The sequence below is a fragment of the Eurypyga helias genome, unplaced genomic scaffold (genome assembly GCF_000690775.1).
Source record: "Eurypyga helias isolate BGI_N326 unplaced genomic scaffold, ASM69077v1 scaffold8067, whole genome shotgun sequence".
Taxonomy (NCBI): Eukaryota; Metazoa; Chordata; class Aves; order Eurypygiformes; family Eurypygidae; genus Eurypyga; species Eurypyga helias.
Genome location: NW_010262352.1, coordinates 10,402 through 24,610, shown reverse-complemented (window position 1 = coordinate 24,610; position 14,209 = coordinate 10,402). Strand labels below are relative to the sequence as shown.

Below are 14,209 nucleotides of genomic sequence, written 5' to 3'. Positions count from 1 at the left end.
AAAGAATACGTACTTTCAGGTAAAAGTTAGATTTGTTGCTCTGTTATCTTGAAGATAAGGCTATGTATCTAAATTCAGACAAATCCTGCTGTCCCCACATACTGCTATAATTAAAGAAATGCTAATGACTACACTGTATGTCCAATACTTCTATAGGTCAGTGTACAGAACAACTTAAATATTTTAACCAATAAACCAAAACATTTTAGAATGAGAACTAGAGACGGGTTTAGGGCTTGTTCTTCTCTCTACCATCAAGTCCTTTCCTAAGTTCTTATTCCTAACTAACTGCCTGGAGCTCCGCCACTCATAAAGAGTTTCAGACTTTAAAGGCACACAGTAATTTAGACTAAATCCAAAAGAAGTATACCTCAAAGAAACATTCATAAAACATTGTTTCTGCCTGAGGTATGTCTGAAGATTTAAGATAACACAGTAACAGTTAAAATGTATAACCCTGAGGAGAAACCTGATAAAAAGCCCAGGTCAAGAAAAAACATGTTTCATTTGGTTACGGTTCCTGGCACTACACCACTGCACTCCTAAGCAGCAGAAACACTGGCAGAGTGGTTGTGATGTTTGGTACAGCCATAGTCTGTCAGCAGAGCTGACACACAGAAAGCAGAATTAATTGTTAATTAATCAGCAATGTTCTTGTGAAAACCATACCATAATAAAGTAACACGTGGCCTAATATGCTTCAGGGCTAAAGCCAAAATGGGTATTCCACAAAGAGTTTATATTTATGCAAGAGGAACATATAATTGGAATAATATAAATAATAACATCAGTGAAGGTACTCTTTTGTTCATGAAATCACCATTCATGCACAGCGATGTCTATCTATTTCTTTGAGATGGCAATGGAAAAGGGTTTAATTCTCTTGTACAACTGAAAAATATTCCCTTCAATCACGTAACTTAACAACTTTCCCCACCCCCCCGCCCCCTCCTGCTTGGGACTAAACACACAGCTTTGCCCAAGACAGAGTGCATGAGAATTTACAGGGTGTCCATTTCTTGTTTTACACATTCTGGGGTGTACTGTTAGGAAGTGTGTTTTCTGACAAGAAAATGCTGACTTCTGTGAAGGACTACCAAAAGGAAACACACACAAGTAAGACCTTACGTATTTAGACACTGAAGTTCTAGAGGAGTCACCAACCTGGACGCTCTGACACCTGCAGTTTTCTGAAGGGAAAGCATGGCATAAAATAAGCACATGGTTCATGCTTTTGACATGGCACACCCTCCTGAGTCAGCCCAACAAATGTCAGGAACTATATTGCTCATAAACTTCTAAAAATCTGTATTTACAGCATTAGCATACAAACATGAGATGGCTTACAAAATAAGTGCGGTTAGATAATGACTACATTAATACTATGACTTCCACATTTTCTCATCCTGAGACAGATCATGGTATCCTTTTGGAGGGCTCCAACACCCCTCAAATGGCACCCATAAAGTCACTCAACAAGGGCCATTTTCTGATGACATGGTTCTTTTGAAGTCACTTGAGAATACTGTATTAAAATTATACTACATTAATTTTCTAGAAACCAAAACTGTAATTGGCACTTCATAAAACAGTTCTATTCTGAGCAACTGAAGAGATAGTAATGGAAAGCTCACTGAAATAAGGGGATGGAGAAAGACTGAAGAGCATTACTTTGCAGTTTATAGTAATTTCCTTAGATACTTATATTTTCTCAGGTTAAGGTGCTTTGGGTTTGGAGGTTTGGGGTTTTTTTTGTGTATTTTAGTTAGATCCAAGATGCAAAATACTTTCCTATCAGATAAAACTTCACTTCAGTCTTTGTGCAAAGAGAAACTATTCACCACCTATCTGTGGTTCAGTTGTCACCCATGTGGATTTTGAAGTCATGTATGCTATGTGTGGATGTGGTGGAGTGGTATTGTCTGACAATTGTCTCTCTATTGTTCCACTGTTAGTAACATTCCTTCTATTTTACCCCTGGGAATCAATGAATCTATACTCTGGACATAGCTGCAACTGCTGCACGTTGCAAGTGGAAGCAGAGATGGAGAGGACATCATCATATTATTCCCTGAAAACTAACCCCAGTAGCTAATGCTGTAGAGTGAGAGGTTGGTGCTGAAGACAAACACTTTAAGCGGATCAGAAATTAAATTTCTTCTCCATACAAATAGCATTGGAACAATTAAATGGGGCCCCATAGAAAATTTGCTTAAGAAGCTATGTCACTTGTCTGAAAGTTAAGAAGCAATGCCAAGAAGTCAGTAGGATTGAGGTAGATCTGTTCTGTGACCCATCCAGACACTCACCTCGCACGGTGCAAGTCCCATAAAGTTAGATTTTACTACCTATGAACTTGCTATTCTGGTATTTGCAAAACAGATGGTTTATACTTGTTCACTTAAGGCCCAATTCTACTCTGAAATATTTTATTGCTTGTGGTGATAAGGTGTCTGCAGTTAACCAATCCACACAATTCCTAGACGCAATTTTCTTATTTTTTCAGAGCACTACCTAATCACAGGCTTACTCTAAAACCATATTACAAATCTAAGGATGAGGAAGAAGCAATGTAGTCATCGTACAACACAAAGCCTCATCCAACCTGGCTTTGAACACTTCCAGGGATGGGGCATCCACAACTTCTCTGGGCAACCTGTTCCAGTGCCTCACCACCCTCTCCATGAAGAATTTCTTCCTGATATGTAATCTAAACCTCCCCATTTTCAATTTAAACCCGTTACCCCTTGTCCTGTCACTACAGGACTTTGAAAAAAGTCCCCCTCAGGTACTGGAAGGCTGCCAGGTTTCCTCTCAGCCTCACTTTCTCCAGATGGAACCCAACTCTCTCAGTCTGTCCCCATAGCAGAGGTGCTCCAGCCCTCTGAGCATCTTTGTGGCCTCCTCTGGACTCGCTCCAGCTGGTCGATAGCCTTCTTATGTTGTGGGCCCCAGACCTGGACACAGTACTCCAGGTGAAGTCTCACGAGAGCAGAGTAGAGGGGGAGAATCACCTCCCTTAATCCGCTGACCACATTTCTCTGGATACAGCTGAGGATACGGTTGGCCTTCTGGGCTGCCAGCGCACACTGCCGGCTCATGTCCAGCTTTTCATCCACCAGCAACCCATAGTCCTTCTCCTCATGGCTGTTCTCAATCCATTCTTTGCCCAGCCTGCATTTCTGCTTGGGATTGCCCAAACCCAGGTGCAGGACCTTGCACATGGCCTTGTTGAACTCCATGAGGTTGGCAGTGGCCCACCTCTCCAGCTTGTCCAGGTCCCTCTGGATGGCATCCCTTCCCTCCAGCACATCTACCACATCACACAGCTTGGTGTCGTCAGCAAACTTGCTGAGGGTGCACTCGATCCCACTATCCATGTCACTGACAAAGACACTGAACAGCACCGGTCCCAATACTGACCCTGAGGAACACCACTCGTCACTGGTTTCCACTCAGACATTAAGCCTTTGACCACAACTCTCTGAGTGTGATAGTGACTTCGCAACTTCATCCACCAGTTCCCTCGGGATCCACGGATGTATCTTGTCACATCCCATGGACTTGTGCACCTTCAGATTCCTTAGATGGTCTCAAACATGATCTCCTACAACGTGTGGGTCTTCTTTCTACCAGTCCATGTCTTTGTCTTCTCTGTTCCCTCCTCACTGCTCTAAGGATCTTGAATTCCACTATTTCATGGTCACTTCAGCCAAGGCTGCCCTTGAGCTTTGCATTCCCCATTAGCCCCTCTTTGTTGGTGAGAACAAAGTCCAGCATGGCACCTTCTCTTTGTTGGCTTCTCTATCACTTAGAGAAGGAAATTATCAACACATCCCAGAAAACTTCTGGCTTGCTTATTCCCGGCTGTGTTGTTTCTCCAACAGATTGTGGGGTGGTTTAAGTCCCCCATGAGAACCAGGGTTTGTGAGTGCTAGGCTGCTTCTGTCTGAAATTAGGTAGACAATTTTTGCATGCCAAGTATGGAATAATGAATGTAGCAACAGCTGCATAGTTTAAGTATGTAAGTGTAAAGATGTACTGGGGAAATGAAAGAAGTCTACCTCAAAATAAGAATATGTTCCACTAAGATACATGAAGCATGATGTTACAGTAAAATCCATGATCATTATATAGTTTCATCACTGATCACAGAATGAAATAATTTTACATATGAAATAATTTACTAAAATATGAGAGAAGACTATTTCTGTTACCATATGAAATAATTTACTAAAATATGAGAGAAGACAGTATTTCCGTTATTTCCTGAGACACTTGCTTGGGAAACATTTAATTTCCAGCCAGGTCAGTTATATGATTCTTCAAGGCTGCAAAGCCTAATGGGTCAATTCAGGCTTGCACTGAAGAGACAGCCCTCCAGATCAAAGGGAAGATAGCTTGCAACCTCTGCAGCCCAAGATGATAATTTACTAAAATATGAGAGAAGACAGTATTTCCGTTATTTCCTGAGACACTTGCTTGGGAAACATTTAATTTCCAGCCAGGTCAGTTATATGATTCTTCAAGGCTGCAAAGCCTAATGGGTCAATTCAGGCTTGCACTGAAGAGACAGCCCTCCAGATCAAAGGGAAGATAGCTTGCAACCTCTGCAGCCCAAGATGATCATTTGGTTGCCAATCTAATTTACCAAGGCTGAATTTCTTTGCAGAGGAACATACAGGAAAACACAGAACATTTGTTCATTTCAGGCTGTGTGATGCAATTTGCTAGGGTTATCACATTTAGCAAAACGTGAAAGTTCAAGCCAGGGAACAACAAGCAGTTACTGTCTGGTATCACTCAAGTTAAAAATCAGTGCCCTCATTTAGGTACTGAAGTCTACAGGCTGCCCTTCTGGCTTTCAATCAATCAGTCTCTTAAACTGGAGTCCCTTTGTATTTTCACACTGGGGTCTTTGGTATTACTAAAGCATTCCACTGTCAAAAAGCAGAGTTACCCTTGGCAACAAGTTTTTTTGGAGTTTTTACTTCCTTATCAGAGATTGCTCTGAAACTGAACACGAAGATTAACTAGCAGCTGCTGGTGTGCTCTAATACAGGCCTTTCTTTAATCAAAAAGAGGCTCCCTTTTCTAAGGCGATCAACAGCAGAAAAGTTTGGTGCTTGTATAAAAATACGCCTAATGTAACACTTCTTAGTTAATGCTAAATAATTTTTTTCTGGTGTTAAGCTTGGCTTGTTTTCACTAGTCACATCCTAAGTTCGGCGCCAAAAAATTACATTGGGTTATGTATTGGAAAAATTAATTTTTCCTATAGGCAAATTTAAAATACAAAGGTTTATTTTGCAAGTTTTGCTTCTATCACAATCTCTTTTGTCCCCTCACCATTTTGGTGGGACATGTCCTTCCAGATTCAACCATCCAGGAGCTACATATCTAATACAGGCTGGTTATCTGGGTTCTCTCTTCAGTCAACCGAGAGAAAGACTGAACCATAGAGGGGATGTTCAAGCTCATATATTTCAGACACCTCCCCTAGGAGGATAAATAAGGCTATTTTTGCCACTGTAAGGTCATTTAAGCAACTGGCTCAGCCCTGTAGATAAGTCTAGTTAGATGAGAGGAAACCCATCTCTGTGGTTGGAAATTTACTGTCTTTAATATGCTGCCTGAGTTTAATTTAGTATGCATGAGGTGTAGTTAAGAAATACTGAATTTTGACCACAGAGTCTAATCCCCAGCATGGGGCTTCTTCCCCATTTCAGAAGCTCTAAACCTGCTCACTCCATTCTCATAAGCAGGTTCAAATAATGCACACAAAAGGAGTGCTTTATACAGGCATCCAAAATTTAAGAGCCTACAAAATGCAACCTACTATCCTCCTTTCCAAAGCCAAATGCGCTCTAAAACTTTAAAAAGTTCTCTTACAAAATCTGAAGTATTTTATGCTCTTGAGCACAGCCACATTGCAGCCTTTCTGCCACTACTTCTCTGACTACACTAGTTTCAAAAAAAGCTCAGAAAGTTTGGAACTATAAGAAAATGAGTTATATATATATATTTGAAAATTAGGAAAGTTCATACATATATATATATGCTGCAGTGTCTCTAAGAAAAGACATACAGATACAGCTAAATGACCTTACTACCCAACCGTGTTTATTATTTTACATAAATTGTTTTTCCTGCTCTGCATAGTAGAATTCAATATATGACATGTTTTTGTATATGGGATTACTACTACTGAGGCCTGGGAAACTACTTTCCCTGAGGAAAACACAGCACATCTCAAAGAAATTAAGAAACTAAAGAGGGAAAATTTACAGAGTGTGAAACTAGCATGGACATGTTATACACTGAAGTTGAAAAGCTTCAGACAAATCAATTACACCACATCTGGCGTAATTGTGGCATACCATTCCTTCCTAAACATATACTGTAAATTTTCAGAAGTTTACAAACAGAATTAAAAAAAATTGTCAGGAGTAGTGGGAGACCACAGGCATAGTGAATTCACAGAAAATATAGACAGTAGAGGAAATACTGTATTTTAAAGTTTTCTAATTGCAGCCAAAAAATCCCAACATTGCAGCACATTGGAGATGTACAGTTAATGTGAAGCCAATGGACCTTTAGCAGATTCATTTATATTAATAAGCAATACAATGAAATTAAACAAAACGGAAGACATGGAGTAGTGAAAGCTAAGACCAAACAGTAATTAAAAAATGCTGTATCTGTAGAAGCACAAGTAGAAAGAGCAGTAAAAACAAGCTTTGAAAATACAGAAAAATGTATTTACCGAAATATAGGGAAGTATTTATCACGAATGTGAAACAAATTTTCACTTTCATGCTGCTAGTAAACATCTGCATGATGCCAGGTCACAGTAAGCAAACTTAAAGTCAGCAAATTGGCAGAAAAAAGCAATTGCAAACAAATAGTCTTGCAAACTATCAAATTAGAGACGTGTCAGCACACACATATCCGTGCCCACCGAAAATCATGAAAATCAGGTATCTCAGTGGTATGAGAATTGAAGGATTTCAGAAGCTCCAGTGTGCTGCCACTGAATAACTTTTTTTAAAACTGAAAGAATAAGAAACAGACTTTTACAGCAGGTGATTAACAGGAGGGAAGGTGTTGCACAGTATCCCCTTCTCAGTGCATGCTGCTCGGGGAAAGCGGCTCTCAACCCACAAGCCCCTGCTCCCAGCCCTAGCACCGCAGGGACTCTGCCTCCAAGGGCTCTCCGCACCCAAGGAGCTGCCCCCAGCATGGCTTCGGCAGGGAGACAGAGACCTTGTCATGCAGACATCGGTGCATGGACATGCCTGTGTCATCCCCTCTACCAGGGGTTTCCTTCTTCCCTCCCTCTGAGATGTCCTGCCAGAGCAAAGGCCCTTCCCCATGTGCAGTCAGTGAAAACAGAGAACTTCCTTTAGGGATGCAAGTGCGAGGCACAGTCAGGACCAGTCAAAATAACTGTATTTACACAGCACTGCAAAATCCTACCGAGAAATAACCTTAAACCCAACTCCAGAAAGCTTGGGCTAATAAGTGGAATGCATTTTTTCTAAGAAAGCTGCTTCTGAGAAAGCTCCCGGCTAACTTCCGTATGTGAGAAAAGTAAAAACCCCTGTGGGGTCATAAGCCTGAGGCACATACCACAGCCTGAAGCTCAAAGCAGCAAAACAGGCCAATGCACATGTAGCTGTAGGAGGGTTTTGCAGGCAGGCAGCGATGTGCACTCCCCCCACGTGAAGAGCAGCCAGGGTCCCCCACTCCAAGACCCCTGCAGAGCAATGCTGCAAGCAGGCAACCATCATCAGCTGTTATTACATCCAAGCAGTCCCTTTCACTTGTTCTGCCTGATTGGTTTGTTAACCTGATAATTGATTCTGCTAACAAAAGACACATGGGAGGGAAAACCTGTAGAAATTTAACAAATTTTCAAGCAGCCACTGCTCAGCCAGGTAGGCAGCTGGGGAGTGATGTACCTCATCAGAGTCAGAAAACCAGCTCAGTGCCTGGTGTTGGCTGCAATCTGGATAACTCTTATCACTATTACGCCCCGCTATTGAGAAATCATCTTATTTTTATTTCTTAGCAGGCATAATGTTATTATGAGTTATCTCTCTGGGAGTTCCCAGAGGCATCAGAGAAGATCTCATACCAGAAGACATTGTAGGGATATGTAGGAAAACACAACCTCTTCCCTAGGGAAGAAGTTGCAAGAGACATGAAAAAAAAAAGGAAGATTAAACAGACAAGTCCTAACCCTGGCTACGTGCTCTGTTCTCCATTGGTAAATGCAGCATAAGGAGAAATTACTTATCCATGTCCTTATTCTACCTACGAGACGAATGCAAGATTACAATCTTATCTCTTGCACAATTTACATGTCATGTAGTGCAGCTTGATCAAGAACAGTCAATGAAAATATGCTGTTCTCATGACCTGGGGTTCTTGGAAAGTAGCATGAATATTATGTAAAGAGAAAGAAAAGACGTAAGATCTTACATAATCTACCTTCAACTGATTTTGAGATCTCTTATGGTAGTTATTTCTTTACCTCGTGCTAACAGAAAAACCCAGACCTTCCAATCGCTACCCAAACAGCCCTTTGATTGACTTCAAATCATTGGCTTGCTCACGCGAGCAATCAGGTGGAGGACCGTGCTTGAGCAACCCAGAGGGCAAAGGCAGAATATTGGGATACCTGCAAAATAAATTCTCACTACTCAGAGAGCCATTCAGTCTGGAGGATGTGTTTTTCCATGACAAAAAATGAGGCCTGAAAGAGAAAACGGATGGGGTCCTGACATCCACACTGTCCAGGATCAGAAATGTTCTGTCTGTTCAAGCATGAGTCTGGTCCCACAGACCAATACCCATTTCCACCTGGGGGCCTTGGGTTGCGTTCCTGGCACACACCTTTCTGTTGAGTTCACCCAGAGGGATTCAGTTCGCAAGCTCCACAACTGCTCCATGCTGAAGCAAGCAAGAATAACTTGAAGATTCACTTCAAAAGCATGCTTCTCATCCAAACCAAAACACTACTGTCGGTACAACCTAAGACCAAGTGTTACCACTCACCCAGCTGTTGCACCACTGGATTGTATTCAATATATTTGTAAATGCTTTGAATATGTTCTGATGGAATATTGTTACACTTTTTTAAAAATAATGTATGGTTGATGGAAGTTAAAAAGTCCTTTTTAATTTAGAATCTGGATTCAGAATCTGTCATTCATTAACCTGAGATGATTAAAATTCTTGCCCCCTACCTTTAATGTTAGGTCTAACTTTTTGCAGACAGTTTTCTTCATTAGAATATAGTGCTTTTCTGATGAAACTGACCTTTTAAAAAATAGATTATTATAAAATATGCAGAACAATTAAAAAAAATAGAAAACAGCTGAACAGTATGAAAAAAATACCTTATTGCGGCTGTTGCACCTACTTGAGATTCCAGGTCACCGGCAGAATTTCACGTATGCACAGCTAAACACACACTTCCATGGTGTTGATGGCACACGCTGTCCAACAAGAGCTGAATTGCATTCCAGTGTTCCATAGAATCATTCAAGAGGACAGAAATGGCCAAAACCAGCTCACATGCACACCACTTAAATAGACTGAATTATACCAGAGATGAATTTGTACTATTTTCTAAACTTTTTTTTTTCTGACTGTAAAAATAAAATATGTAGGTTTGTATGAAAACGGTGCTAGAAAAGGAATCCAGAATCAACATCTATGTAAGTGTTTAACTAACACAGGCAGTTGAATCAGGACAAATAATTCATCCATCCTCCCCTTTGTGAAATTCAATCTTTGTTTGCATAGCTAATATCCTCCTGAGTAGCCATAAGCCCCATCCTTTGTGTCTCAGTAGGCTTTAGGAAATGTTGAATCATTTTGTAAGAGTGCATAGATACAATTCCACAACAACTCTCTCTCTGTCATCTACACATGCCACACAGGAAAATATAAACTGTGCCCCTCCAAAGAAACGCTAAATTGTTCCTTCATAATTCTTCACTCCTTCTGTAATCATTTTTCTCTCTAAACATTTTTTAAGTAGCAAGATGATTTTTTTTTTTTTTTGGCTTTTCTGAAGGTGGAAAATTGCTGATGGTCCTATTCTAATTTTAAATTTATAAAACACAAATATATTTCTGATTTCATACTGTGGTTTCTAAAATTACAACATTCTTTATAGATCATCATAAAAATAAAGAACATCATTAAACTGTTCTGAAAAATTAGGCAATGTATTTCTTAGCTGAAATCATGTTTTCGCTTCAACCAATCACGTATTTTTTAAATGAGTAATGTGCAGTCAGGCAAAACATTTAAAACTTAATTCAGAAAATTAAAAAAAAAAAAAGTAGTTCCAGAGAATGTTTTAGCAGAACAGCAAGTATCTATAACTTCCACCAAACTTAACATAGAAAGCATGATTCTGATACTACCATTTTAAAGCGCTCTCACTTGAAAGCAGAAAGCTAGGAATCCTGACACATATACTGTATTACACGTGAATTCTGCTTGTCATACAGATCTGTGAAAGTAGCTGTTGCAAATTTCAAATGTGATTAAAGGTCAAATACCTGAAGGCAGAATCGGACCTTGCAATTTTTCATTCTGATAAAGTGTGGAAACCCACAATATTTCAGAATAACTATAGGTGTTTCTCATACACCAGAGATCACATGATAACTTCTCCAAGTTAATTTAAATTTCAGTCTTACTGAATGCACTGGAGAAAAATGACTGACAATAATCCAAAAAATGGAATAGGATTGTATATTTAAAAGTATTCACGGGTTCAAAGAAAGGTAAAAACTAGGGCCAGAGCTATCTTACTGTGCTATCTTAAGCACTTTAGAAAAATAATATAAAGCTGTTCTTTTAGGAGGCCTTCAGTGTGTTGCTCCTGGGAAGGAATGTGAGAACCCTCTTTCCTCCAGCAGTCTCAAGCTTTCAGTTCCAAACCGAAAGACAAGTTAGAAAATGTGTTATAGGAAATTATGTTTTTGTATATGAGTTTTGAAATCACCTTGGATCCCACTGAACCTTGTGTGGAAGTTTACATGTTTTAATTATTTTTTAAATAAACTACAACATTCATATTTTTTTTCATAGTATTTGGCTTTTACACAGCTGAAGATAATAGAGTCTGTGTTCACATCATACAACATGGCATAACTCCACTGTGGTCATCACAAGAGAGGTGACTGGAATCAAATAAGAACCTGGCCCTTTATTTGAACAAATGTCACCATTTAATTATCTTTTTAATCTAAAATTATTTTCAGATAAAGAGAATTCATTAATTTCTATGCAAAATAGGAACTTGGTGGAACATGCTTTTAGACAATTTTAATTAGTCGTTGCCAGAAATGTTTACAGACAAATAATTTTCAACCTTATTTTCTTAAGGGAATGATGATGTAAGAGAAGAGAAAGAAAGGGGCTCTGTCACTGCACATGCCGGTTGCCAGGGCACAACAGAATCAGGTCCTGGGCACACATACAACATACACTTGATGCATGTTTGTGAAGGCAGACAAGAGGTCTTGTTTTCACACCATTGAGTAGGGAAACAAATTTTGAAACTACAAGAATTGTTTTGAAAAGTAATCGTCACCTGAGCTCCTCTAAATTTGCTCAGTCAGAAACACTCACCTTTATTACATGATGTTTTTCATGTTGTACAGGAATCTTAAACATTTGGCACCAATATGTTGTATCCTTCTCTGGAATAGGCACCTGTCTTAATAAAAAGGGCAAGAACACAGTATTATAAAAGTCATATTACCCTGTTGCATAAGCCCAAAGCTTTGGCTGCCACCTTATCCTAATCTCCACATACACCCAAAACCTGGAGTAACTTACGTCTTTGTTTGTCAAGTCAAAGTATGGCAAAGAGGCAGACAAGACAACTTCTTTCTCAGGATTCAGTAAACGTAGACTCTTTGCACCACGATTAGACCCGTGGTAATTTTGACCTGCTTCTCCCATGTCCTTGGGGTGGTAGGCCCATATTACCCGCACTGTGCTCTCCTGAAATAAAAGAAAAAAAAGAACCCAATTCACAAAGTCCATAAGGATTAGGAATGATATCTTCCTCACACAATTCACATAATTGCTACAATAGGTATGATGTAGGTGTTGCTGTATTTGAACAGGTATGATGTAGGTGTTGTTGTGTTTGAACAATCACAATGTATACAGAGGAGCAGTCACCTACTGACACAATTTTGCCTTTAAAATTAATAATGTTGTATATTTGTAGGGTTAATTGGAGATACACAGAAGTTGAATCACTGTCTGGTAGATTCCTTCATCAACATTGTGAACTTACATCATATCTGCAAACATCAGAACAGACTCATAAAGATGCAAGCAACGCATGAAAATTTTTTTTTTCTAGAGATGTCACTTATTTGGCAAGCAACCAGCAGGTTTACCCCCCAAAACATCTTCCAGGTTCAGGTCTGTAAGATGTGAATACCTTCCGTGAACTGCTGTCCTTACATGCCAGGGAAGATAGACATTCAATTACGGAATAGATTTACATCTTAAAAATCAATCTACAACCACAGCATAGATCAATTCTCTGTAAACCATTCTCAGATTGCAGTAATCACCCTTGAGACAAAGTACTCTAATAAATCCTGAAGTGTCCTGAAATATTAAATTATACTGAGAATTTGGAGCAGGTGTGAAAACCATATATCCATTGACTGCCTGGAAATCCGGTGGTTTACACAGCTGTGGATTTGCTTCTTGTATCTTTCAGCTCCTCATGTTGTTATTATTGCATATATTGTGAGATCATAGACAATGAAAATAGTGCTAAATTTCTATAGCAATGCATGCAAAATGAGCAGTAAACAAGTCAAAGCATAGAAAGCCTTGCAAATCTCTCTAACCTATCTGTTATTTCCAATACAGCAGCCTTCAACTTCATATAATTTAAAATTATGCTTAGGGAACAGTACGGCATTCCCTAAGGACAACAGGAGAATTTAACAAGAAAAGTATTTTACAATGGAAAGAGTTTTATCATCACATTTTTCTCAACTTCCTGATTTTGAAAAAATGAATATACCCAAAAACATACTTTAAATACATGTGCTCCAAACTTTTTAAAAAAGTCCCTTTAAGATCAGTTCTAAGTTAGTGTAAAACCTAAAAAGCGTTTCTCAAGTTGGCAAGTCTTGAATGATTGTAACTGAGAGATAAGAGACCTGATGTCCCAGAGGTACCTGTTTCAACCCTGTGTTCACCGGCTGCGTTAGAAATTAAAGAACATTCTGCATTAAAATAGAACAACAAAGTTAAGATGTAAGAGCTTAATAAAACTAGCACAAATATTTTACGTGTTTAAGTTGACCAAACAGGTATTTTGGGAAGTGAGTTTCTCTCATTCTTTCCTTTTATTAAGGTGAGATTTTAATAACCAGATCCATAACCACGTATACATTTGGTATCTACTAATTATTTAATCTCTCTACATATAGGCAAAGTCTCTTACCGTTATGCTCTTGTCATTTGTATCACAAGTGTGCAGTTCTCTGCTAAAAGCCAAAATTGTATGTGTGCTGTTTTCCATGGCATATTCCAGATGGTAATCCTGTTGAGGGTCCTTTTTTAGTACTCTATTTTCATCTGTAAAATAATCCTGTTGAAAAGAAAAGGTGGCCCATTATTAAAATTTAAGATTAGATTAAAAATTAAACTTTATGTCTAGTACTGAAGCCCCTTAAAACACACCTTTATGTAAAACACTGAAGTATCATAGTTTTGTATCAAATTTGAGACAGCACTGGACATTTTTTGATTAAAAATCTTCAAGAAAGCAAGTCTCCTTGATAAGCAGCTTAAAGAATATCTTGAGCAACTTAAACAACACATTGCCTGTACATAACCGCAGAAATAAAGGCTGTACTCAACAGCCCAGAAGCCTCATTTATCATGACTGGGGTGTCATGAACTTTGGAGGAAATTACAAAGGGAACAAATTTCACTTAATATTCACAACAACATTGTCGTTCCCTCTTTTCCCAACTTTTTCTCGCTTTTTTCTTCCCCACAAAAAGGAAACCTCTTGAATGAACATCGACTGGAACCACAAACCCTACAGCTTAACTCAGGGGAAAAGTGCTCAGCTCATACAAAAGGTGCCGGGTTGGGGTTAGGTTGGGGTTTTGGTGGGGGGGAAAGATGT

At 39.2% G+C, this 14,209-nt stretch overlaps 1 protein-coding gene across 1 annotated transcript in view; it reads right to left on the bottom strand.

Moving 5' to 3' along the window:
* The window catches only part of MOXD1 (monooxygenase, DBH-like 1), a 41,277-nt gene extending 27,597 nt beyond the window's left edge, over positions 1–13,680 (bottom strand). The window contains exons 1-3 of the mRNA XM_010155697.1: positions 13,517–13,680; positions 11,872–12,039; positions 11,662–11,745 (exon numbers count right to left, since the gene is read on the bottom strand). Of these exons, the coding sequence (XP_010153999.1) occupies positions 11,662–11,745; positions 11,872–12,039; positions 13,517–13,594 (330 nt within the window). The 5' untranslated portion in view covers positions 13,595–13,680. The remainder of the gene's footprint in view (positions 1–11,661; positions 11,746–11,871; positions 12,040–13,516) is intronic.
* Positions 13,681–14,209: the final 529 nt, after the last annotated feature.